Genomic DNA, 25422 nt, shown 5'->3' on the forward strand with positions numbered 1-25422 from the left:
GAGTAGGTCGCACATTTGGTGGCTCCCGTTTCGGTCGGACTTTTGGACCTTTTCCCCCAACTTTTTTGCGCTTTTGAGCGCGGAACTGGAAAGCAATAGTACTGAGGCACTGATCCCATACAGAATTGTATGGACTTAAGATGCCTTTGAAAAGTATATCATTCTTGGAGAACTCAAATGAGTAGATGCGGAGATGCTGGAGTTGGACTGGAGTGAGCACAGTAAGAAGCCTTATAACACCAGGTTAAAGTCCAACAGGTTTGTTTCGGAGCATATGTCCTTCCTCAAGGTGCGGCCTTCAGGACACGCGGCAATGCAGAATCGCCAAGCAGAAACTTATAGCCAAGTTCCGCACACATGAGTACGGCCTCAACCGGGACCTTGGATTCGTGTCGCATTACATTCACCCCCCACCATCTGGCCTGAGCTTGTGAAATCCTACCAACTGTCCTGGCTTGAGACAATTCACATCTCTTTGACCTCTCTCTGGACGTGTAAAGACTTAATTACCTGCAAATGCTCGCATTCAAAGCATTGTCTTGCATCTTTGACTTTGTCTATATATTGTTTCTGGAACCCACCTCTTCATTCACCTGAGGAAGGAGCTGTGCTCCGAAAGTTAGTGATTCAAAACAAACTTGTTGGACTTTAACCTGGTGTTGCAAGACTTCTTACTGTGCTCACCCCAGTCAACGCCGGCACCTCCACATCATGATCTTATTGAATGGTGGAGCAGGCTCCAGAATCCATGGAGTCTGCTGTCAAAATCGCTATTTAGTATGCCTTGGATCGAAGAACTGCAAAATGTTGCACAAAGATCAACACCTCAACTGAACTGATTGCAAGATACTTGCATGAGAGCTGGTTTATTGTCTTCATTCTTTCTAATATGCCTTCAACTTCAAAGTATTTCAACAGCTGAACTGGAATGGAAGATGATGGCGGAAGTTCACTGTGCAGGGAAAATCAGGAAGAACGTTTGCAGTCACAAATTTTAAGATTACCCAATCTCAAATTTTCCTTTGTTTCCTCTTCTTCACCCCCTTATTTTGAACAATGTCAAAACTATGGGAGAACCTGCATAACTCGGATTATGTTTTCTTTGCTTTTGTGACCAGCGTTGTAATAAAACTCAACCAGTGATTTTGTTCTGCTTTAAAGTTCAGTGTTGCCTAATGGCTTTGTTTGATGCAATTAGCTGTAACATTCCCCAAGAACGAAAACTTTTCGCACTTGCATACAGATGAGGGACAGGTAAAGTCTTCTTAGTAATTTCTCATTATTTACTGCTGTTTGGCTATCCATTCTATTTGTAAATCGGATTAATCTTGAGCATTTCCATAGTCTGTGCCCTGGTGATAGAAAGGTTCTCAGGATAGAAGAGTAGATAGTCATAGGCTGTTTGTTGACTTTTGCATTCTAAAAAGAAAAAATGAAAGTTCCAAAGTCCCAGAGAACCATGGGCTTCTCCCCTTCGAGCGAGCGAGCTGACTGGTGGTGATTTAACCTGGGGCGGGGGTCACCAAACCTCACGCGAAGGGCAAGATTGAGAAGGTGGGGAGTTTGTGGATAACCTCAGCCAATATGGGAATTTTTGTCACGTTGGCATCACGAGAGCGCGCCCTCCACTCTGGAAGCCTCGGATGAACTTGTATCTGAGGTCCCCATTGCAGATGTCAGAGCAGCCTTCTCGAAAGTCAACCCACGGAAAGCCACTGGCCTGGATGGGGTACCCAGACGAGCACTCAGTCTTGCGCGGATCAGCTGGTGGGAGTATTTGCAGACACCTTCAACCTCTCTCTACAACAATCTGAGGTCCCTATCTGCTTCAAGAAGTATAGGCAAGTAAGTACAGGCAACAACACCACCTCCACGATCATCCTCAACACCGGTGCCCCACAAGGCTGTGTCCTCAGCCCCCTACTGTACTCCTTCTACACCTATGACTGTGTGGCTAAATTCTCCTCCAACGCGATTCTCAAATTTGCTGATGACACCACCGTAGTGGGTCGGATTTCAAACTATGACGAGGCAGAGGACAGGAATGAGATAGAGAATCTGGTGCAATGACAATAATCTCTCCCTCAATGTCAACAAAACAAAGGAGATTTTCATCGACTTCAGAAAGCGTAGAGGAGAACATGCCCCTGTCTACGTCAATGGGGACGAAGTAGAAAGGGTCGAGATCTTCAAGTTTTTAGGTGTTCAGATTTTACCAATAACCTGTCCTGGTCTCCCCCATGCCGACAATATAGTTAAGAAAGCCCACCAACGACTCTACTTTCTTAGAAGACTAAGGAAATTTGGCATGTCAGCCAAGACTCTCACTAACATTTACAGATGCACTATTGAAAGCATTCTTTCTGGTTGTGTCACTGCTTGGTATGGAGCCTGCTCTGCCCAAGACAGCAGGAAACTACAAACGGTCGTGAATGTAGCCCAGTTCATCACACCAACCAGCCTCCCATCCCTTAACTCTATCTATAATTCCCGCTGCCTCAGAAAGGCAACCAGCATAAGTAAGGACCCCACGCACCCTGAACATACTCTCTTCCACTTTCTTCCGTCAGGAAAAAGATACAGAAGTTTGAGGTCACGTACCAACCGACTCAGGAACAGATTCTTCCCTGCTGCCATCAGACTTTTGAATGGACCTACCTCGTATTAAGTTGATCTTTTCTCTACATCCCAGTTATGACTGTAACATTACATTCTGTAGTCTCTCCTTCCTTCCCTATGTACGGTATGCGTTGTCTGTATAGCATGCAAGAAACAACACTTTTCACTGTACACTAATACATGTGACAAATCAAATCAAATCCGCATTACGAACCAGCCACTCAGCCAACCAAGCCACTGTCGGTTTTGTGTTTTGCATCCTATATCAGTGCTGTTAATATTCTCTGATCTTTTTCAGATGTCTACTGTAATTGTGAATGTATTGTTTTAATCTGCAAGTGAATAGTTTGGCAAAGCAGGACTGCATTAAATCTATTCTGAAATGGTGGGCTGCACAGCACTGGAAAGATGTAATTTCTGGGTTATCATGGGCATGATTTGATTCCAGAAGCTGAGATAAAACTGAGACTGCTAAATAAAATCCAGAAAGGTGATTGGGCAACTTACAACGAGACCACTGCAAACCCTTCTTAATAAAGGAAACTAATTGCATTTTAAATATATGTATAAACAGGAACCAACACCAAGAATATACTGGACCTGCAGCATTTGGCACTGACTAGTTTTATCCAGAATCTCATGTATAAACAATTCTACATGCATCTGCAGGCTTGTGTCAGTTTCCCCCTGCAAATGTTTTGTTTTGTGTGTGCCAATAACAATTAAACGTACATTAGTGAGACAGAGTTTATGCCATTTTGATAATCCTCCCCCCCCTTAAATGCATTCCAAAAGATTATTCTCTCACTTGCTTGACAGATCTTGTTGCTAATCTGTTTGAGTGATGTGAGGAAATTACAATGCAAAGAAGTTCCTGTGATCTGATCAAATGTTACTGCAGTTAATCTAGTCTGGTGTGGTTTCAGATTACCACTTTATTGTGTGAATTTTGAAAATTTATACATGCTTGAATCACGTGCTACAGAATCCAGGGGTTTATGTTAAGCGGATTAAGAAGGCATTAGTGGGAATCTCAATTCTGTAAAACTGGAGATTTTCACAAACTGCTGGTTGCGTACTTTTTCTCCCCCGAAGAATCCTGGGCTTTGATGCAAAGTACCTGAGGTTGTGCATGGCACAGCCACAGATGATTGTAGCGTTAATTGCTTCAGAAGGTTAACATGAGTTTTGAGTGAAAAGTTTCACCATAATCTACATTGGGTGCAGTCATTTTCCTTTTTAAAAAAGAAAAGTTTAATGTCAGTAAGCAAGAATAAAAACAATACCTGGCAGCTCAGTCATTATCTGAAAGATGAAACCTAGATTAACACCTTGGGTAGAACATTTTGCCAACATAAAACATTAATTTACACTTCAGATGCTAATTGACCTAAGCATTCTTGATGGCTTTTTAAAAATGTTCTCACCCGTTTTTCTCCTCTTCGTGAATGCATTAACTCAATGATGGAGGCAACAGTCATCCCTGGTACATCAGTCGATTCGACATTCTTCCCTTTCAAATGCAGGGGGCGCGATTCTCCACTCCCACGCCGGTTGGGAGAATCGCCTGGGGCACCAAAATTTCCGGGGACGCCGGTCCGACGCCCTCCCGAGCGGCGGGAACGGCCCGGTCGAGTTTCGCAGGCCGGAGAATCGCCGGAGATACCCGAAATGGCGATTCTCCGGCACCCCCGCGATTCTGAGGCCCGGATGGGCCGAGCGGCCAGGCCAAAACGGCGGGTTCCCCCCGGCGCCGTCCACACCTGGTCGCTACAGTCGTGGGCGGTGCGTGAACGCTGGGGGGGCGGCCTGTGGGGGGCGAGGGGGGGATCCTGCACGGGGGTACCTTAAATGTGGGGTGGCCCGCGATCGGTGCCCACCGATCGTCGGGCCGTCCTCTCTGAAGGAGGACCTCCTTCCTTCCGCCGCCCCGCAAGATCCGTCCCCCATCTTCTTGCGGGGCGGATGTGGACAGGACGGCAACCACGCATGCGCGGGTTGGCGCCAGCCAACCCGCGCATGCGCGGATGACGTGCGTTATGCGGCGCCGGCCGCGTCATCTAATCGGCGCCGCTTTTACGCGGGCGACAAGACCTCGCGCGGGAGGATGACGCGGCCCCGAATCTGGCCCATTGTCAGGGCCTGAATCGGTCGCGACCGGGGCCGTTCTGCGCCGTCGTGAACCTCGACGGCGTTCACAATGGCGCGGCCACTTCGGCGTGGGGGTGGAGAATCGCGCCCAGGATTTCTTTAGGCTATTCCACTGAAAGGTGGGCATCATAGCTGATATGTGTCTTGCCCTCATTTCTATCTTACAGGGTGCACCTGCAGCAGGGGTCAATGGACAATCAGCATGAGTGGTGACACTGGCTGAGTTATCCCACCGTTTCTAATGCCCCGTCCTTGTCTTTCCCCCCCCACTCCCCCACTGCTCCCCTCCCCACTGCTCCCACCCCCGCTCCCCGTGACATATGGGAATGTTCAGAATACAAAGGGTTAATGTCATATCATAATTAACCACTAGATGGAGCTAGGTGCAGATCTACACAAAGCACTGACTAACAGACTTCTGAGAGAGCTGGAGGAGAGCAAGAGAGCAGTGATAGAGAGGACAGTATAGTTATAGATAGAGTGCAGAGACTAGTAGTGTTAGTTGAGTGTAGATTGTAGGTTACTAGATTATTGTTTACTATAGGAGTAAGTGGTTGAGCTTTAATAAGTAGTATAAATAAATGTTAGCTTTGTTAATGAACTTAACTTCTGTGGTCTTTGTGAACACTACAGCATCCACCCTGATAACAGAATCACAAAGAACACACCCCTCCTCCCACCCACCACCCAAATTGAAATAAACATTTCAGCAGAAAACTAGGTCTTCTCGTCTGTATTCTCATCCGTACAGTCCAGCTGCTTGGTGAATAAGTGTGTTGAGCCATTGAGCTCTCTTTTTATTTCTAATTAATGCTCTTGCCAATGAATTGAAGCAGCCGCAGAGGTGCTTAATGTTACTTTGTGTACTCACACGGAAAAACTATTGGAAAAAGTATGTGTTTAATTTATTCTGCTTGGACCAAGATTAATGTTTTTTCAAGTTTGCGTATGGGCAAAGCATTTGGTTATGGCCGATTAAAAAGGTTATCCTGAATGATAAATTTAACGAGCGCATGCAGCGTCTACTCATAACTTGTAGTATATCAGTGGGTTTATGGGTATAGTATAAGCATAGTACAAGATACAGTAACATCTGAGTCAGTTATGAAGTCTTTGAAATTGAGGTAGATTGTTTTTCGTAAAACAGCTGAACTGGTATGGTTCACTCTTTGAGGGCTGAATTATTGTGGAACCAGGAATGAAAAAGAAATCCCTCAACCTTGCAGTTTGAATGAAGCTCATGGAAAATAAGAGGAACTTGCAATTATATAGTGCCTCTCGCGATAGAACTATAGAATCCCTACAGTGTGGAAGGAGACCATTCAGCCCATCGAGTCTGCACCAACCCTTTGAAAGAGCAACCCGTCTAGGCCCATACCACGGCCCCATCCCCGTTACCCCATAATTTAACCCACACATCTTTGGACACTAAGGGGCAATTTATCATGGCTAATTCACCTAATCTGCACATCTTTGGACTGTGGGAGGAAAATGGAGCACCTGGAGGAAAGCCACACAGACGTGGAGAGAATGTGCAAACTTCACACAGTCACCCAAGGCCGGAATCGAGCCCCTGGCGCTGTGAGGGAGCGGAACTGACCACTGTGCCACCATGCGACCATGCCATTATGCCAGAGTCAAAGTGCTTCATAGCAATGAAGTACCAATGCCAAGTATCGTCCATGCCTACAAGCAACTGATTCACCCTCAACTTCATCAGGTGCACTCTATATACTACCTTTCGCTGTATCAACCCCAGCCTCCCATATGATATTGAGGCATTCACACTCCGCAGCACCCCACACCACATCCCCTCCTCCAGCTCCTCCTCTCACTTGGCCGTAACCCTCTCCAGAGACGCTGTATCCTCCTTCAAAATCCTCCCGTCGATCGACGAGATGACCCCCCTCCTCCAGCTCCAACACCGACAGCACCCCCTTCACCAACAAGGAGGGTGGTGCCACCGGAAAAGTCAGGAAGTCCTTTTTCGCGAAATGCCTCACCTGCATATACCGGATAACCTCTCCCCACAAGATCCCAAACGTCTTCCTCCATTCCTCCAAACTCGCAAACTGCCCTTCTAGAAATAGGTCCTTCCTTTACATCACCCCTCGCTCCTCCCATCCCCGACACCTAGCATCCATCCTCGCTGGCTCAAACCCATAGTTCTCTTGGATCGGCATCAGCTTCGGGCCCGCCCCTAACCTAAAGTGCTGCTAAAATTGACTTCATATTTTAAATGTGGCCACACTCCACCGGGCCCGTATCCTTTTTTAGCAGCAATGAAATGGATGCCTGTCAAATCATCTCTGGCAGCTCTCCCTTCTCCACCACATCCTCTTAACATCTCCACCAACAATGAAAATGAAAATCGTTTATTGTCACAAGTAGGCTTCAAATGAAGTTACTGTGAAAATCCCCTAGTCACCACATTCCGGCGCCTGTTCGGGGAGGCTGGTACGGGAATTGAACCGTGCTGCTGGCCTGCCTTGGTCTGCTTTAAAAGCCAGCTCTTTAGCCCTTTGCTAAACCAGCCCCTGTGGTGCCAGCTTATTCACAAATGTTTTATAAAACACCACTGGAAAACCATCCGGCCCCGGTGCCTTACCTGTCTGCATCTTCCCTATTACCACCCGCACCTCTTCCATCCCCATTGACTCTTCCAACTCTGCCCTCTCCTACTTTAGGACACTCCAACCCTCCCAAAAACTCACTCATGTCTGACTCATCCTCCGGAGCCTCCGACCGATACAACTTTTTATAAAACTCCTCGAATGCCGTGTTCAACTGCTCAGGTGCAACCACCACCTCCGCTGCCCCATCCCGAATCCAAACAATCTCTCTCACAGCTGCCTGTTGGCGGAGCTGGCCCACCAGCAAGTGGCTGGCCTTTTCCCTATACTTGTACCCGGCCCTACTATCAAAGCCCGAGTGGAACACCTGACTCACCCAGCCCTTCCGAAGCCTTACCTGGTCCTGCACCCTCAGATGGGTCTCTTGCAACAGCACCATGTCAGCTTTCAAGCTCTTCAAATGCAAGAAAACTCTATTGCACGTTCCATGTTACCAAACGGCCCGGGGTGCGGGATGGAGGGGCCTCGCGCCCCCAGCCCCCCCCCCCCCCAAATCAGTCATAACTGCTACTCCTGGCCCCACCCAGCCCTATCCCTCGTCACCATCAGTTACCTACCCCTTCCCAGAACCCCACCAGCCACTTCCTCTCGAAACCACTTCTCCCAGTATCGTCCCCTATCTCCCACAATTCACACGTCCCAGGCCCATCGAAATGTCAATACAGGTTCCAACGACTGTGGCCCTTCCCTCCACCTCGCCCCCGTTCACGAGCCAACTTAGTTCACTAGCGAGGTAGGTGGCCCCTGCCTGAAACCCCGCCCAAAATGGGGGCTGGTTTAGCACAGGGCTAAAGAGCTGGCTTTCAAAGCAGACCAAAACAGGCCAGCAGCACGGTTCAATTCCCCTACCGGCCTCCCCAAACAGGCGTTGGAATGTGGCGACTAGGGGCTTTTCACAGTAACTTCATTTGAAGCCTAGTTGTGACAGTAAGCGATTTTCTTTTCATGTCAAAAGGAAAACCAAGTCAAAGCCCCTCCACACCCAGCCCGTTGAAACCCTCAACGCAATAATCCCTCAAACCAAGAAGAGACAAATCCTAACAAATTACCCCAAAGTCCCAAAATCAACCCCTCCCAAAGACAACCTGAAAGAAGGAAAAAAGATAAAAACATACGAAGTCCAAACTCGGTCAAGTCCCAGTCCTTCAACCTTCATAAACGCCTCCGCCTCCTCCGCTGTTTCAAAGTAGTAGTCTCTGGAGTAATTTGTGACCCTCCGCTTCGCCGGGTAAATCACCACAAATCTCATGTTGCTTTTATGCAACGCCGCCTTTGCCCGCTGCCCGCCTTCTTGCCAGCTCCGCCGTGCAATCCTGGTATACACAACTGTGATAACTGTGGAAGCAGACTTTCGCAGGTCTTGGTGGTTCATTTGCCCATGGTTTCGGCTGGAGTGACCAGTGAGCCCTGTCCAGCTCATAGTGGGAGGGGTTCTCCTCCTCCTCCCCCATCAGCTTGGGAAACATGGGCGGCACAGTGGTTAGCACTGCTGCCTACGGCGCTGAGGACCTGGGTTCAATCCCGACCCGGGGCCACTGTGTGGAGTTTGCACATTCTCCCTGTGTCTGCGTGGGTCTCACGCCCACAACCCAAAAGATGTGCAGGTTAGGTGGATTGGCCACGCTAAATTGCCCCTTAGTTGGAAAAAAATAATTGGGTACTCCAAATTTATTTAAAAAAAATTTTTTTTTAAATCTTGGCAAACATCTCCACAAAATACCCCAGCCCTCCATCCCCTCAGGCAGACCTACAATTCTCCGATTGTGCCCTTGAGACTTGTTCCCCAAATCCTCCACTTTGGCTCTCAGCCCTTTGTTACTCTCCACCACCCTCCACAGCTCCTCACCCATGGAGGTGAACTGGTCACTGTACTGAGACAATGACTCCTCAACCCCCTTCAATACCTCCCCTTGCTCCCGCACCTCCATCGACATCTTTGCTAACACTTCCTTTACCGGGACAGGAGTCTCATCCACCCACTCCGTGAGCAAGACCATCATCTCCTTCCAATGCCTGTCCAAGTGCTTAGAAAACAGCTGCTTGGGACCCCCTCCCCCCCCCAACTATCAAGACGCCAGCTTATCTACAGTTGTGAGCGCCGCCCCACCCAGCGAGCTTGCTCTAGCCTTCTTTCTTCCCACCGAGGTGGCCGGCGGACTATTGCTTGCACTCTTTCGTCTCGGATTCTTTTCCTGGAATTTCGACATCCGTTGCTTGTCGCACCCTTTCTCACCAACTATCATAAAATTCTCCTCAAAATCTGGGCCAAAAGGGCCAAAAATGAAAACTATAGCAGGAGCCACCCAACATGCGACCTCCACCTGCATGTCGCCACCGGAAGTGCCGGCTATTGAATTCATTTATCCGTATTCATTGTTGTTCATCCTCTGCTCAGGATGTCTGAATTGCATAATTTGTATTGTCTCAACTTCTATACTTTGTATATTTCCTCTTCTGAAATATTAAGAGGCAGGTCATCCTAGTGTATTATTTGAGGCTTATTCATTCTTCTGTTAATAAATAATACAAATAGGATTTGGATCATAGAATTTACAGTACAGAAGGAGGCCATTCGGCCCATCGAGTCTGCATCTGCTCTTGGAAAGAGCACCCTACTTAAGCTCACACTTCCACCCTATCCCCATAACCCAGTAACCCCAGCTAACCTTTTTTGGACACTAAGGGGCAATTTATCATGGCAAATCCACCTAACCTGCACATCTTTGGACTGTGGGAGGAAACCGGAGCATCTGGAGGAAACCCACGCAGACACGGGGAGAATGTGCAGACTCCGCACAGACAGTGACCCAAGCTGGGAATCAAACCTGGGACCTTGGAGCTGTGAAGCAACTGTGCTAACCACTGTGCTGTCGTGCTATTTGAGTAGCTGTAATGCATTTCAGTGACTTTGTGCACTATTCTAATTACCATTTTCATTCTACTGCTTGTGATAATGCAATACAATGTCTAAACTTCCCGTACCGGCCTCCCCGAACAGGCGCTGGAATGTGGCGACTAGGGGCTTTTCACAGTAACTTCACTGAAGCCTACTTGTGACAATAAGCGATTATTATTATTACTTCAGTTAGCTCTATTAAATGTGCATTATTATAAAGATGTTCCATTAAAGTGTTTTGTTTCTATATTGTGTTGCTCTGGTAGGCGTTAGTATTTTGTCATGATAATTTCTTTGCTATGCAATTATATGATTCCTAATTTGGTTAGGGAATTTAATGTTTTCTTGGTGGTTCTGATAAACAATCGATGGTAAATTGATGGCACATTTTTCACCCCATCGATTTCCTTTTTCCAATTAACAATGTGTAAAATTGCTGGTTTTGCACTCCTGTTGAAGAGCAATTTTGCGACCTTAGTTTCTCCAGCCGTCAGGCTTTCTGATAAGTACTCTTGCCTTCTCCAAGCCTCTAAAAGAACGTTCTGTAATGAGGAGAATTTATATCCAATAATTAACTTTTAGGGACTGCTGTTGTGATACATTGCAACAAAGTTTGAATTGATTTTCTTTGGGTGTAATCTAGGTTTGAATGGCGATTTTTAAAAGACCCATCTTCATGTGTTAATCAAATGTTGTCTCGGCATGAATTCGACACATTGGCTAGTTTCCAACATGGAATTATTACATAGTGGGGGAGTGGAGAAAACTTGAATGGTGTAAAACTCTGTACTTGGAGTTAAGATATTCTTTTTCTACTCTATTTCAGCTTAGTTTTAAAATTGTATTATCATGCAGTTGTTTCATTGTTAGATAAGAATTAATAGCTCTTGTTTTGCAGGCATGTTCTCTCTGAGCAACCAATTTGCCAAAATTCCAAAGGGATTGAAGCATTTAAACATGTCTAAAACCTCCTTGTCACATAAAGGTACAGTAATTTTATTTAACTGTTCTTTCTTTTGAGGGTATAAAAGGAAGGTTGTCCTAAGGATCTGGCTGCAATGGGAATGAATATCATGCGAAATGAAAGTGGGCTGCAGATTCGCTATCACCCCATGGAGGTTATTTGGCCCATTGTGTCTGTCAGATTTTTGCTAGAGCAACATGAAACTACACCCTCCCCATTTCACCCAGATGTCTACATCTTCCATTATTTTACATGGTTATCCACTTTTACTTGTGCAATATTGCTGCCCTCAACCATTGAATATGGTTAAATGTTTCAGTGTGCAAACATTGCTCATACAGCCAAATTCGCAATAATCTCTTTCTCTATGCAATGATCGTTTCTTATCCTTGATAAAATTTCACTTGAGTTTACACTCTAAAATCTGTCCTTAATACCCTTTCCAAAACTGCACGCGCACAACTCTATGGCTTAGCTATTGCCGTGTACATATCTGTATTCTGTGCCTTATTTATAAAGCACAAAATGCTCCTTTGTTACTTTATCTACCTGTATGCATCTCCATCCATATGTTTGTGCCACTTCACATGCTGCAGTCTTTCTGAAGGAGTGTAAGCCCCACATCCTTGTTATCACTCCTAAATGATATTAGGTTGCTCTAATTTGGATGAAGGTGAATGCATCATCCATGTGTCCATTTGGCCAACTTGTGCTATTTGTCAGACAGCAGCATCCCTTCCATTTTGAAGTTTTATCCAAGTTTTTTTTTATTGTACAAAATACTATAATTCCGTTCAGATCGAAAATTGAGGATTCATTAAAAATTTAATTTGTCAGGGTTCTGGTTTCTCATAAGTGTGTGTCTGGACCTCCTCAGTGAGGACTAACATACACTTGTAACTGTTACAATCCAAGAGATCATTCTCTGGTTTCAAATGTCCAGTGTCTCACCCCCACCCGACCCGTTTTTTGATTGTTCCAAACAAAGCTGTTAAAAAAAAGTCTCCTAGCTGTTTATGGTGAAGAATGGAACTCAATTTGGGGGATTAAGGCAAGGGAAGCATATAGCTTTATTGCTTTAAAATTAACCTTGAGATGGATTTTTGAAGGTGTCCCTGTAGGTGGTTATGGCATAAAATTGTGGCTATTAGTCTTAAATAGGTGTGCATTTTTGAATTAAGTGAACTAGAAATTAGATACACTGTGATTTTTGAAATGGGGGTGCTGGGAGTTTAAAAATGGGTAGATAATTAATTTTGTGTTGGAGTCTAAACATGAGCCAGCACGAATTGTGTAAATAGCTGTCGGAAAATATGTGGATCAGTTCACAAATTGGAGCAGGTTTTGGGCCTGAAAGAGCGAGAAATTGGATATCATTCCAAAAAAAAAAAGGGTTTTGTGCAAGTCCAGTTGGGTCGCTTAGTTCCCGTCAAATTTGTTTTATCACCATCTGCAATCTCCAGACTCGATCAATGCTTTTAGAAATTGTGGTCATTTTATTACTTAGCAAACACAACTTTGTATTTAGTATTAAAGCTCATTTTAGTTGCTTATAAATATTTTTTCTTGTTGCCATTTTCCAACTCTTGAAATGGTAAATTCAATATAACACTCCAATGAAGGGTGATAAGGATAATATTGCAGTGGAAAGTAACAGCATTAAATGATAACTGGTAGCACCGTAATGTCGCTTGCAAGCGATTCTAAATAGGCAGGATGAAGAAAATTTGGTATATTTATTTCAGATTGCACTCCAACTTGATTTTTTTTCATTTGTGATTTTACATTTCTAACTATTAGGAATTTATAAAAACATTGAACGTTCTTTTGTTATTCTGCCTCCATAGATAGTTCAGGCAGTGACCTATTGGGCGCCCCTCCACCAACACCCCAACTCCCTCCCTCCCCACCACCCTCCTTTCCCCTCTCTCCCCACCACCACCCCTCCCTTTCCCTTCTGTTGATACAGAGGCGAGGGTATCTGGTCTCTCCAGCACAACATTTAGTGCGTGTACCATTTGTTCTTTAGTACAATTGTGTTGTGAACTATTTTAATAATCAGAGTATCCTACACCCCTACTGAGGGGAGGGTAACCTGTTTCTCCAACGCAAAATTGTGTTTGTACCGTTTGGCATTGTATATATTTTTTACTGTTTTAATAAAAAGATATGGCCAATCCAATATTTCAAAAGACTGTCCTATTCTAAAAAAAAATTTAGAGTACCTAATTCTCGTTTTTCCCAATTTTGGGGCAATTTAGAGTGGCCAATTCACCTACCCTCCACATCTTTGCGTTGTGGGGATGAGACCCACACAGACACTGGGAGAATTTGCAATCTCCACAGACAGTGACCTGGGGCCGGGATCGAACGCTAATCACTGCATCACTGTGCCGCCCTTTATTTACTGATATATTCACATAGCAGCCAAATTTAAGGAATATTTTGTGTTAACTTCAAAATGTGTTTTCACCAGTAACCAGAGCCCAGGACATTTCTGAAGAGTAAACACTTCCAGGGAACACTTGGAAGCTGTTGGTGTTAAGTACACAACAGTCATTGTTCTTATCTCTGCATGAATGTTCTCCTTCAAGAGCTTAGTGAAGTCACTAAGATTACATCATGCTTTGACTTATCTGATTTTGTTCTTCTTAGTTTTCAAAGGCAGCTTTTGTATTTGTGGTTCCCCTCTATAAGCTATAACCAAAAAGTAAATTGCCTGAATTCACAGAGACCAAAGGCAGGAAGAATTGACCTTCCAGAATGCAATCCCAGTAAGTTTATTTTTCGGTTGCAGCCCTCACTGAGGGCCTGGGTTGCTGAAATTGGACTCAATGTAATGTTAAAACAGCTTGAAACACTGGAAAACATAACACAAATTATGTTGCTTGCAAGTTTATTATTAGTAATTTCTTGGCAGGAACCCAACTACTATCCAATAACTTGTTAATGAAATGCACTCCCTGAACTAATGATGTGGATGTTTCAGCTTGTAATTGTTGCTGAAGTTTGAGTTTATATTGTAACATTTCCAAATTGACCACCCGCCAAAACGCTTTTTAAAAATTTCTAATAGTTAGGGCAGCAATGGCGCCAAGGATCCGGGTTCGATCCCAGCTCCCGATCACTGTCTGTGTGGAATTTGCACGTTCTCCCCCTGTCTGCGTGGGTCTCACCCCCACAACCCAAAGTGTTTTCTGGAAGTGTTTACTCTTCAGAAATGTCCTGGGCTCTGGTTACTGGTGAAAACACATTTTGAAGTTAACACAAAATATTCCTTAAATTTGGCTGCTATGTGAATATATCAGTAAATAAAGGGCGGCACAGTGATGCAGTGATTAGCGTTCGATCCCGGCCCCAGGTCACTGTCTGTGGAGATTGCAAATTCTCCCAGTGTCTGTGTGGGTCTCATCCCCACAACGCAAAGATGTGGAGGGTAGGTGAATTGGCCACTCTAAATTGCCCCAAAATTGGGAAAAACGAGAATTAGGTACTCTAAATTTTTTTTTTAGAATAGGACAGTCTTTTGAAATATTGGGCAGTAGTTTATGTCTACTTTATATTGTTATGTATACAGTTTTTTTGAATGGAGCTATATCTGGTAGTTGCTTTGAATTCTTGGCTCACAATCCACTTCTGTAACGTTATGATTTTGTTTTGAATATTTAAAGTATGTGAAAAGATCTTTATTTATTTAAATATAACTGTTTATGATTTCTGAAAGAACAATAGCAATTTGCATTTATATGGTTAGTGCCTTTAATATAAAAGGAATGTCCCACAGCACTGGCAATTAATCAATGAAAATGGGCACTGTGTCAAGGAAAGAGATACTAACAAAGATTGACCAAAGAGTTGCGAATAAAGGAGCAGATTGGACATACTGAATATGACATTGAACATGGGAAAGAAACATTGACACCGCCAAGCACTGAGCATTTATTAAAGAAGCATGTTGATGCTAATCTCTGTAGTAGTCTCTGCAGCCCTTGGCATTGTTGAAATTAGATTTGCACAAAATTATGTAACATATATTTTAATCATGAAAAATGTAAACTTGCAATGCAGAATGTTGCTATCTCCGTCTGTAGCATTAATTTGATAATGGTTTGATCTAAATTAAATTAGGTTGGGGTGTTACTTGGCTAATGTAAGCACTGTACATTTAATGCTGAAAGGTTGCATGCTCAAAAGTAAATTAAATTTCTGAGGGAAAATATTTGCAGAATTTTAAATTCAAAGATTGTTTTTGAGAAAAGAACTGCTGGGTTCGATCAGACTAAACAGGGTCATCAATGTCAAAAAATAAATGAGCTAACTAATTATCAGTTCATTCCACAGTAAGAAAAGAGGTGACCAACCCTGCCTGCAGCTGCAGAAAACATTTCTGGTATCTTGTGTCCAATAGAAAATTTGGTTAGCTAATTATTTTGTGTGCTCTGCATGATTATAGGAGTGAACAGCCTTGCCCAATCACTGAGTGCCAATCAACAAATTCCTAACTCGCTCACACACCTTGACCTCTCAGGGAACTTCCTCCGAGGAGATGACCTATCGGTATGTTGGATTTATTTATTTTAATATTCTCTAGATATGGGTATTGTAGGTAAAGCCAGAAGTTGTTGCCCATTCCTAGCTGCCTTCAAGTCAGATTAACTTCCCCACTGCAGTCCTTGTGGGGCAGTTAGTCCAACAATGCTGTTAGGTAGGAAGTTCCAGGAAGGAGTGTCGATCTACGCCCAAGTCGGGTGCTGCATGACTGGAGGGGGAGGTTAGACTCCTGGTATTCTCATGCAACAGCTGCCATTATTATTCTAGGTGGTGAATGTTTTAGGGTTGGGAATTGTTGCAGAGAGAGCCAGATTGACTTGTTATCCTTACTTTATTGTGATAAATATTTTGTTATAAGTATGTTGATTTAAAACATTGACTCTATATTATGGCTGTTTTTAAATACGAATATACAAAATATCCAAGTATTATGCATTTTATTTGAACTAGCATGGTGTTGGAATGGAAGGAATGTTATATGTAAGGTAGGTGAGCTGCAGGGATTTTGTGCAACACCTTGCCATAAAGGCATTCAGGAGCTTTGTAGCAATAGTGTTGCAGAACAGACTTTTTCAAAATGCTCTTAGAAATATTACATAGTCATAGGCTGAGGGACTGATTAGTTTGTCATATTCACACATGCAGCAAAACATCAGGCATGTGCACTATATTGTGAGATAGTTTGAGGGCTATTTAAATTGTCAGAGATTCAGCAAATGTTCGAGGGTTAGAGTGAATGGAGGCTGGAAACACTGACATCTAGTTATGATTCTACTGGCGACATCCAACGGCCGCGCTGTGTCACAGCAAGTTGCTTTTCGGGCACAGCGTGGCCAATAAAATCCAGGAGACCCGGCTCCTGGGAGCAATCCAGCTCGCAACGCCTCACAAGATCCAACACAATCTCGCGAGACGTTGCGATGTAAATCCTGCCCATTGTGGGCGGGTTCACTTTTCAGCAAATCTGCATATTAGAGTGAGACAGTAAGCCTCACTCTAATGAGCAGATTCCTGAGGTACCTGAGGCTTTGGGATTCAATCCCTTCACCTCCCGAGACCTCGGGTGAGCACCGTTCAGCACTGATCCCGACAAATGGGGACCAGACGGAACGTCACTTGTGGGAGTCTCCCAGGGAATCGGAGGCCCCGGGCACATGACCTTTAGACAGGGTGGTGCCCTGGCACTTCTGATGACCAGGTGGCATTGGCAGCTGACATGGGCACCTCGAGGGTGCCAAGCTGGCATTTTGTGCGCACGCTCCATTAGGCCAGGGTGCCCTGCTTCGGTGCAGGAGAGGGGTGCAAAAATGGTGTCCCAATCTCTCGCTACATTGGGGTGTTCTGGCGAGCAGAGCACCCCAGTGCACAAAGTCGGGCTATGTGTGGTGTCGGCTACGCATTCCCCGCTGCGGTCTTTTCTACAGCGTGAGACATGTTGAATAGCCATGTGTTTCTCAGCAATGAGCGCGCCGGGAAACAGGCGGCAAGACGTGCTGACTATGGGACTTTTGTTCCCATTTAGTTGAATGGAGCCGTGTATGTTTTTTTTAATCTGTTGTTGAGTATGATCTCACAAATGTATTTAAACAATGCATTGTTATCATGAGGTTTGTAACATCGTCTTGCACCCATTGAACCTTTTAACAGCTTGTCCTTGTTTGGTATCTTTGACTGAGTGAAATGCTTCAAAAAGGTGGGGCTCAGATCAAAGCAGGAGAATGGATGGGGGGAGGCCAAGAAGATTGGTTCAAAGTATGGTTAAAGATGCAGATTTTAAGGGGAAGAATGTTTCAGGAAGAGTGTGGTGGCAAGAAACTCTGCTGTAGAAGGGGTTGTCATGATATTCAGATGAACATCACAGCACATGCATACACACATAATGATGGACAGATCAACGGACCAATCAACACACAAAACACGACAGCCAATCACGGACAAGAGCATACACAGTACAAAGCAGGAAACACAACACTTCCTGGGCACTCAAGCAGGACAGGGCTCAGGGCACAGACCTCATTGCCAGCCACTCAGAGGTTCACCATGTGCGGAATACCAGAGTTTAATATGTTAATAGTTCTTTGAAATAAAACTGCGTTGTACCATTCGCAATCGTGTTGGTTCGTCTGTGTATCCAGAGAACCCAGATCAAGTACCCAGATACTTCATGATACCAGGAGTGATTTGACACCTACCCACAAATCTGCCATCCTGCGCCATGGACACCGTCAACACACGTCAGCCGCTGCAAGTCGCTGGGAACCTCGGTGTAAATTGGAAGTTGTTCAAGCAGCGCTTCCAGCTCTTTCTGGAAGCCAATGAAAGAGAGAGCGTCTCCGACACCAGAAAGATCGCCATCCTCCTCACCACCGCAGGGCAGCACGCCATCCATATCTACAACTCCCTGGTGTTCGCGGAAGGCGAGGACAAATCCAAATACAAGACGGTCCTTCTCAAGCTCGACCAACACTTCAACGTCGAGGTCAACGAAAGCTTCGAGAGATATGTCTTCCAGCAGCGCCTGCAAGGTAAGGATGAGCTCTTTCAGTCATTCCTTACCCATCTCCGCATCCTCGCGCGTCCTGCGGTTACGACACCACCTCAGACTCTATGATTCGGGACCAGATCGTTTTTGGGGTCGCCTCGGGCACCCTACACCAGCAGCTTTTAAAGATAAAAGGCCTCACCTTAGCCTCCGCAACCAAAGCCTGTGTCCTGCACGAAAACGCGACCAGCCGCTATGCACAATTTCAGGCGACCGAATCGGCGCGGCGGGGGACCTACACGGCCGGATCGGCGAGCCAGGTGCCCCACGAGGCCGAACGGGTCCAGGCAATCGAGTTCCTCCCGGCCCGCAGCCCGGACGACGTCGGCCATTTCGCGCGCTTTTCGGGGCCTCCCGCGCTTGTGCGCGCCAAAACCTACGGCAATGACGTGCGGCAACTGTGGAGCTGCACATTTAAAGCGGCAATGTCCCGCAAGAACCCGACAATGCCTACTCTGTGGCAAGGTGGGCCACTACGCTGCTTACTGTCGAGCAGCTCAACCTGTCAATCTTCCACAATTCCGACAACCTCGCAGGGGCGTGCGGACCATTCAGCCTCCCCATTACGAATCTTGCCCAGACGACATCCAGACCGGTGACACAGATGACCGAGACGCCTTCCGTGTTGCGGTCATTGATGGGAACCGAGTTAACACGATCAATCCGGGTGATGAATAGTGTGCCACCCTGACGGTCAACCAATCGCTGATAACTTTCTGCCTGGACACTGGCGCCTCCGCCAACCTCCTAGCATGGTCAGCCTTCTACGCCATGAAGGTCAGACCACCAATTCGGCCGTCCCGGTGCAGTATGGTCGACTGCAACGGGAACATTATCCCGGCTCTGGGATCCTGCCAGCTCCAGGTGACACACAACACACACACGGCCACACTCTCATTCGAGATATTCGGCTCATCGAAGGATTCCCTGCTAGGCACACAGGCATGCAAGGCTCTCCAGCTCGTGCAACGAGTCCACTCTCTCTCTCTCTCCAGACTGGAACGTCTGACTTCCCGGATGCAGAGTTTAACGCACAGCTCCAATCGCTCCTCACCCACAACCAGGAGGCATTTGAGGGCATGGGAACACTGCCATACACCTATAGAACTCAGCTCAAACCAGACGCCACCCCGATCATACACGCAGTTCGCAGGGTCCCTGCGCCACTCAAAGACTGCCAGGCCCCAAACACTTCCCACCACTGCCTCGCAAAACCCGGCCCCAACTTGCCCATGTCTCTCAAAGTCAAATATAATGGAGGAATTTGGTTCAGACGCAAACTTGCAGTTCAGAAGCTGCAAATCGGTCAGTCTCGTGTTGTCCCATCATTATGTGAAAATCCATCCCAATGTGTCAATTGGAATTTCTCCAACAGTGAGGGTGGGTTAGAGATGGTCATGATGGTGGCAGCGGCCTCCCTTCTCATAAGATGATGGTTTGTGCCACAGTGCTTAATTCTGTGCTAGAAATTGCCTGATGTGGCTCTGGAACTCCACTCTGGAATTGCCACATTTGCTGCCCTGGAAGACAGTGGGCTGAGATATTACAGTGTACTGTCAAACAAATTTATAGTAAGGGGGTATCCTGCAAATTGTGATCATAATGTATTGAATTTGATATTGGATTAGGGAGAGTCACAAACCTAGGTGTTCAGTAAGACGAATCTCACATCTGGTGGAGACCAGTAGCGATTGTTGTGACCAGTAGGGTTGGTTGGAGGGAACCGCCGGGAGAATCCGGCTTTTAACAACTAACCAGGCATATTTAAATACAAAATTAAATACGTTAATCTGGTTCATGCCCAGCGAGGGTCAGCACAAAGGGTTGGGAACAGCGTGCTCTGTTTGGTGCACCCTGCGCAAATTCTGTTTACGGGTTCTCCCAGCATAGTGGGATGTGCGCCGGCGCAACTTGGCAACTTATTAAATTAAATATTTAAAAAATTTCCACCCCAGCCTTGTTGCCATCTGTCAGTTGTGTAATCCACCGAGTAAAACGAACGTATGCTCAGCTGGAAGCAGCCATTATTGAATTAATGCTGGTTACACCTCCCAACAGAGAGGGCAGCAGAGAGGGTAATGTAACAAAATGCTCAGATCTTGCAGTATGCCACGGCTGAGTCCAGGTGTATTAAAAGAAAACAAAGGCAGAAAATGCATGTCGGACAAAATCTGTGGCGAGTGAAACTGTTAACTGTACAAGTCAATGACCTTTCATCAGAACGTCCAGTTATCTTTAGTTTTAAAAACACTGCCTGTGAAAGAGAAGCAGTTTACCATAAGACATAGGAGCAGAGCTAAGCCACTCGCCCATCAAGTCTGCTCCGCCATTCAATCATGGCTGATATTTTTCTCATCCTGCCTTTTCCCCATAACCCCGATCCCCTTATTAATCAAGAACCTACCTACCTCTGTCTCAGTGTCTTTATACTCCGTGTATTGATACAACTCAGCAGAAATTGCAAGGAATAGGTGACAAAACTAATTTTTGATTATTTGCTGTAGCTTTAGCTGATTATAGTACACATGAGGTTAAAAAAGCACATTCAGTGATAGAAAATGGTCAGCCCACCCGACACACCAGGTATAAAATATGCTGACGGGCATATTTAATATTAACTCTGTTGCTGATTGCTCTATTGTGGTCTGTTGCAAACCAGTGATAATTGATAGTTGGATTGGTACAGCAGTAATCAGGTGCGACAGGGTAGTTTGGTGTCTCATAGTAGATCACACCATTCAGTTCATAGACCTGTGGATATTTTTATCTCAGGCACGTGTCTGATTAGCAGCTGTATTTGTGTTAGCAAACGCAGTTTGGGTACTGTGACTAAGCCTTTGTTCCAGTGTTTCTTCAAAAGGGTTTTAAATGGTAAATTCAGGGCAGACTTTCTCGTCATTAACCATCAGGCTGAAGCCATCAGACATGGGGCAAGTCCGAGCCATGCTGTAGCGTGCAAACATCTCAACCTATTGGGGAGCCTGGTTTCATGTCCAGAGCATTGAGGGTTAGGACAGAAAATGCGCTCTCACTGTTTGATATTCTGAGATTGATAAATAGTCTATAGTTACTGTAAATTACGTTTATAAGTATTTATTTATCTGTTCAGTTCATAAAATCTGCAGTTAGAGCCAAAGCTTATTCCATGTATTGAAATCTGAAAAATCAGCAGAGGGTATATCATATCCAATTTGCAAAATACATGGAGAAGATTCTCCTAGACCCTGGATTTATCTAGATATTGGGAAACTAAAGGTACATTCCAGGACACAGATAACGAAGGGTCATGTATATAAGAGAAGTCTGTAATGTTCAGGGAGAGTTGGAATGTAAAAATGTGTACATGTCCTTATGCTTAATACCTAGGGATATTTTCAAATGCAAGCCAAAAGCCTCCACTTGAGATTGATGATGAAAAATGACTAAAGTTCTGTGGCTTTTGCAAAGCTGTTGTTATTACTCCATAAATAATTTGAACTGTTGAAGAATGGCCAGCCAATGATGTGCTACAATCTTAGTAGGTTGGTCCTTCAAGTGAATGGCTCATTTCTTACACTTGGTGTTCACGTTCACAAATCCCAGTGATTACGAAGGTGGATTCCATTTTATTTGCACTGGAACTGAGTTTATCACGGATAAGATTTTATTTTTTTAACCAGCATTAAAATGAAACCAAAACAGATAATGTTCGAAATACTCAGCAGGTAAGGCAACATTTCTAGAAAGAGAAACATAGGGTAGGATCTTGCCATATTTTTCAAAGTGCTGGTTCCAGTGAGAAAACAGGGGAGAATCCCGATGGCAGGCAAACCCAATGTATATTCAGCCTCTTTTAACAATTTTTTTTTCTCCACGTGAATCACACTGCTCTCGTCACAGTAATCAGTGGGTCGCTCGTTTTAAATGCCTCCTCAGCACTTTCCCAAGCCAAATTGTAGGGATGACTGCCAGAAAGACTGCACCATGTTTTACAGAGGTAGTCCTCCGCAAACATCTCAATGGGGTTGAGCAAAGACGGGAAACCCTCTACCCACCATCGGGCAGACATCCACCATCAAGATGACCAACCCTGCCTCGGAGGCTGTGACCGCGATTGTCAGTGCCAGTTCATTCCAAAAGAGGACGGGGCTGCAGTATCGTAAGAATATGAATGACCTTTGTGCAGCCAGGGTAAGGCTGCCTTCTTGTGTCTCCCTCAGCATCCCATTACATACTGCGAAGGTGGCATCCGTTGTGGACACCTTGGCACAGGACGTGCACTCAATGGTGGGGGATATTCATTCCATGGTTCAGCTCATGACTTCCATGGCTGAGGGCATAAGCTCCATGGTCCAGGGCTTCAACTGCATGGTGCAGCCACTAGGATCTGACTCCAGCTGCCCCCCTATCCCTTGGAGGAGCCCAGGGGCCTCTGGCCAGCTCGAAGGAAGAGGATAGGCAGGCGCGCAGCCTAGGGTGTTCCACCCAGGAGAGCCCGGAAGGATGCAGCCCATCTGTCACTTCTCTCTCTCTCTCTCTCTCTCTCTCTCTCTCTCTCTCTCTCTCTCTCTCTCTCTCTCTCTCTCTCTCTCTCTCTCTCTCCCTCTCCCCCCCCCCCCCCCCCCTCCCCCCCGTGAGCAAAACACACACAACACTGGACACCGAGGAGGGCAGCACTGCAATACCCATGTTGCCTGAATGCAGGCCGGGACCCCCAGGGTCCCCCCCGTCCCCCCAGGGGATGCCCACCAAGGTAATCTCGGGCATTAGGTCGTGGAAGTCGCCTCAAACTCTGTTGCGGATCCTGGGGATACGCCTAGGCATAGCGGGGAGGATGAGGAAAAGTAAGAAATAATATGCACCTGGTGGGCATGGGTGAACCTAAGCACTGGTAGAGAAAATGCATAATTATAATTATTAAGCATTAAAAATTATTATGATCACCCATAAAGAGTCCCCACACTGTCATGTCATGAGGGGCTAATCATTAGGGGCTGGTTTAGCACAGAGCTAAATAGTTGGCTTTGAAAGCAGATCAAGGCAGGCCAGCAGCACGGTTCAATTCCTGTACCAGCCTCCCCGAACAGGCGCCGGAATGTGGCGACTAGGGGCTTTTCACAGTAACTTCATTTGAAGCCTACTTGTGACAATAAGCGATTTTCGTTTAATTTAATTTCATGCTCTGCATATCCCCTGTGCAAAATTAATGCTTCCTCCCTGTGCAGTGTGAAAATTGCAGCGCAATGTCTCTCCACCATCCACACTGATGATATGGTAATGCCAATCATTCCTGGCGCAGGTCCCCAAACTTCCTATCTATGGAGGTGGCAAAACATACCCTGACCTCGGGCGACTATGAGTCTGTGGATTCCGCACTGGCATCATCAACCACCTCCTGAGTGGGTACTCTTTGTCCCCGAGGAGCCATCCCTCCAGCTGCTGCACTCTCCCAAAAATGGCTGGGATCTTCCAGCACTCCACGATGTAACTATCATGCATGCTTCCCGTGAAGCAGGCAGATACCTGCATAATGAGCGTCGATTGCAACCTGCACCTGAGGTATGCCTGAAATCTGGGCGGAGCCCATGACTCTGGCATCCTGGCTTGCCTGGCCCCAGTCCAAGTTGATATACATGTGGGCCCTTGTAAATAGTGTATCTCTGACCACCCTGATGCACGTGTGCGCTGCTGACTGGGATTGTTGCACTGATCACCCGTGCATCCCTGAAACGAGCCGCTGGCATGGATGTTCAGACAGCAGTAACTTTCAGGGTCACAGGCAATGGGTGACCTCCCAGTCCATGTGGTGCCTGGCACAGGTGGTCCACCGTCCCCCAGCACAGATGCAGTCTTCTTTGGCACAGGACCTCTGACATCTGGCGCTAGGAGGTCCTACATCAGAGAACCCATGGTCGGTTGTGCTCTGCCACCTGATGCTCTGCTCCTGGAAGATCAAAGGGTCCTGCCGTCCCCCTCCTCTGCAGGGCGCTGGTACTGGCCGCGTTCCGAGGCCCTTTGATGTCGCTGCTGCTGGTCAAACAAAATCAAAAGAATTGCCAACTCAACTGGCTCCATGATTCTCCCGAATCAAAAGCTGAAAGGAAGAGAACATCAAAGTGCACGATGAGGAGTCCTGACAATGACCTGATCCTCAGCCCTCTCAGGATCTGGGACATCCACCCATGCGTATCCCCTAAGTGAGCACCTTTCCAATGAGTCTCACTCCCCTGTCACACAATAACCCGGTCACCACAGTTGTCCCACTCAACTCCACCTGAATGAAGAGCTTTGACCCAGAGCCTCAGCGAGTGCCCCCCTTTCCACCAAGGGTGAGGAGTAATGGTAGTTGAGTGCATTCACAGAATCCCTACAGTGCAGAAGGAGGCCATTCGGCCATCAAGTCTGCACTGGCTTTTGGAAAGAACACCCTACTTAAGCCCACATCTCCACCCTATCCCAGTGACCCCAGCTAACGTTTTGGACATGAAGCGGCAATTTAGCATTGCCAATCCACCTAACCTGCATATCTTTGGACTGTGGAAGGAAACTGAAGAACCCAGAAGAAAACCACGGAGATAAGGGGGGAAAGTGCAAACTCCACACAGTCACCCGAAGCCAGAATTGAATCCAGGTCCCTGGAGCTGAGGCAGCAGTGCTTACCATTGTGCCAACATGCCGCCCTGCATTCTAACGTCATGAGGGAACAAGGTGCTGTCCCCGTCATCCCTTGAATGGGTGACTGATGAGCGAATTCACCATAAAGCCTTGTATTGGGAGCCACATCTGTGTCACTTCTATGTTATGTAGATGTTTGTATGAACCTTGGAGTTCAGTTCTTGGCAATTTTTCCAATTATTTTGATGATTCAGAAATTACCAAGTAAACTAAATCAAATAAACTAAGGGTCAAATTAAAGGGACTGTCCCTTAAAGGGAAACTGCCTTAAACAAGAAGCAAATCACAAATTAAATTTGCGGGCAGCACAGTTGTGCAATAGTTAGCTGCCTCACAGCCCCGAGGACCCGGGTTCGATCCCGGCTCCAACAGCCAGCCACTCATACATGGATCCCTTGGTCTCAGTAACCAA

At 46.0% G+C, this 25422-nt stretch overlaps 1 protein-coding gene across 3 annotated transcripts in view; it reads left to right on the forward strand.

Annotated features, from left to right (window-relative positions):
• LOC140425404 (F-actin-uncapping protein LRRC16A-like) overlaps positions 1-25422 on the forward strand; it is a 530177-nt gene that overhangs the window by 242146 nt on the left and 262609 nt on the right. For all 3 annotated transcript variants that reach the window (XM_072509651.1, XM_072509649.1, XM_072509650.1), the window contains exons 12-13: positions 11198-11284; positions 15717-15820. In XM_072509651.1, the coding sequence (XP_072365752.1) occupies positions 11198-11284; positions 15717-15820 (191 nt within the window). The remainder of the gene's footprint in view (positions 1-11197; positions 11285-15716; positions 15821-25422) is intronic.

Source organism: Scyliorhinus torazame, chromosome 6, assembly GCF_047496885.1.
Source record: "Scyliorhinus torazame isolate Kashiwa2021f chromosome 6, sScyTor2.1, whole genome shotgun sequence".
NCBI classification, from domain to species: domain Eukaryota; kingdom Metazoa; phylum Chordata; class Chondrichthyes; order Carcharhiniformes; family Scyliorhinidae; genus Scyliorhinus; species Scyliorhinus torazame.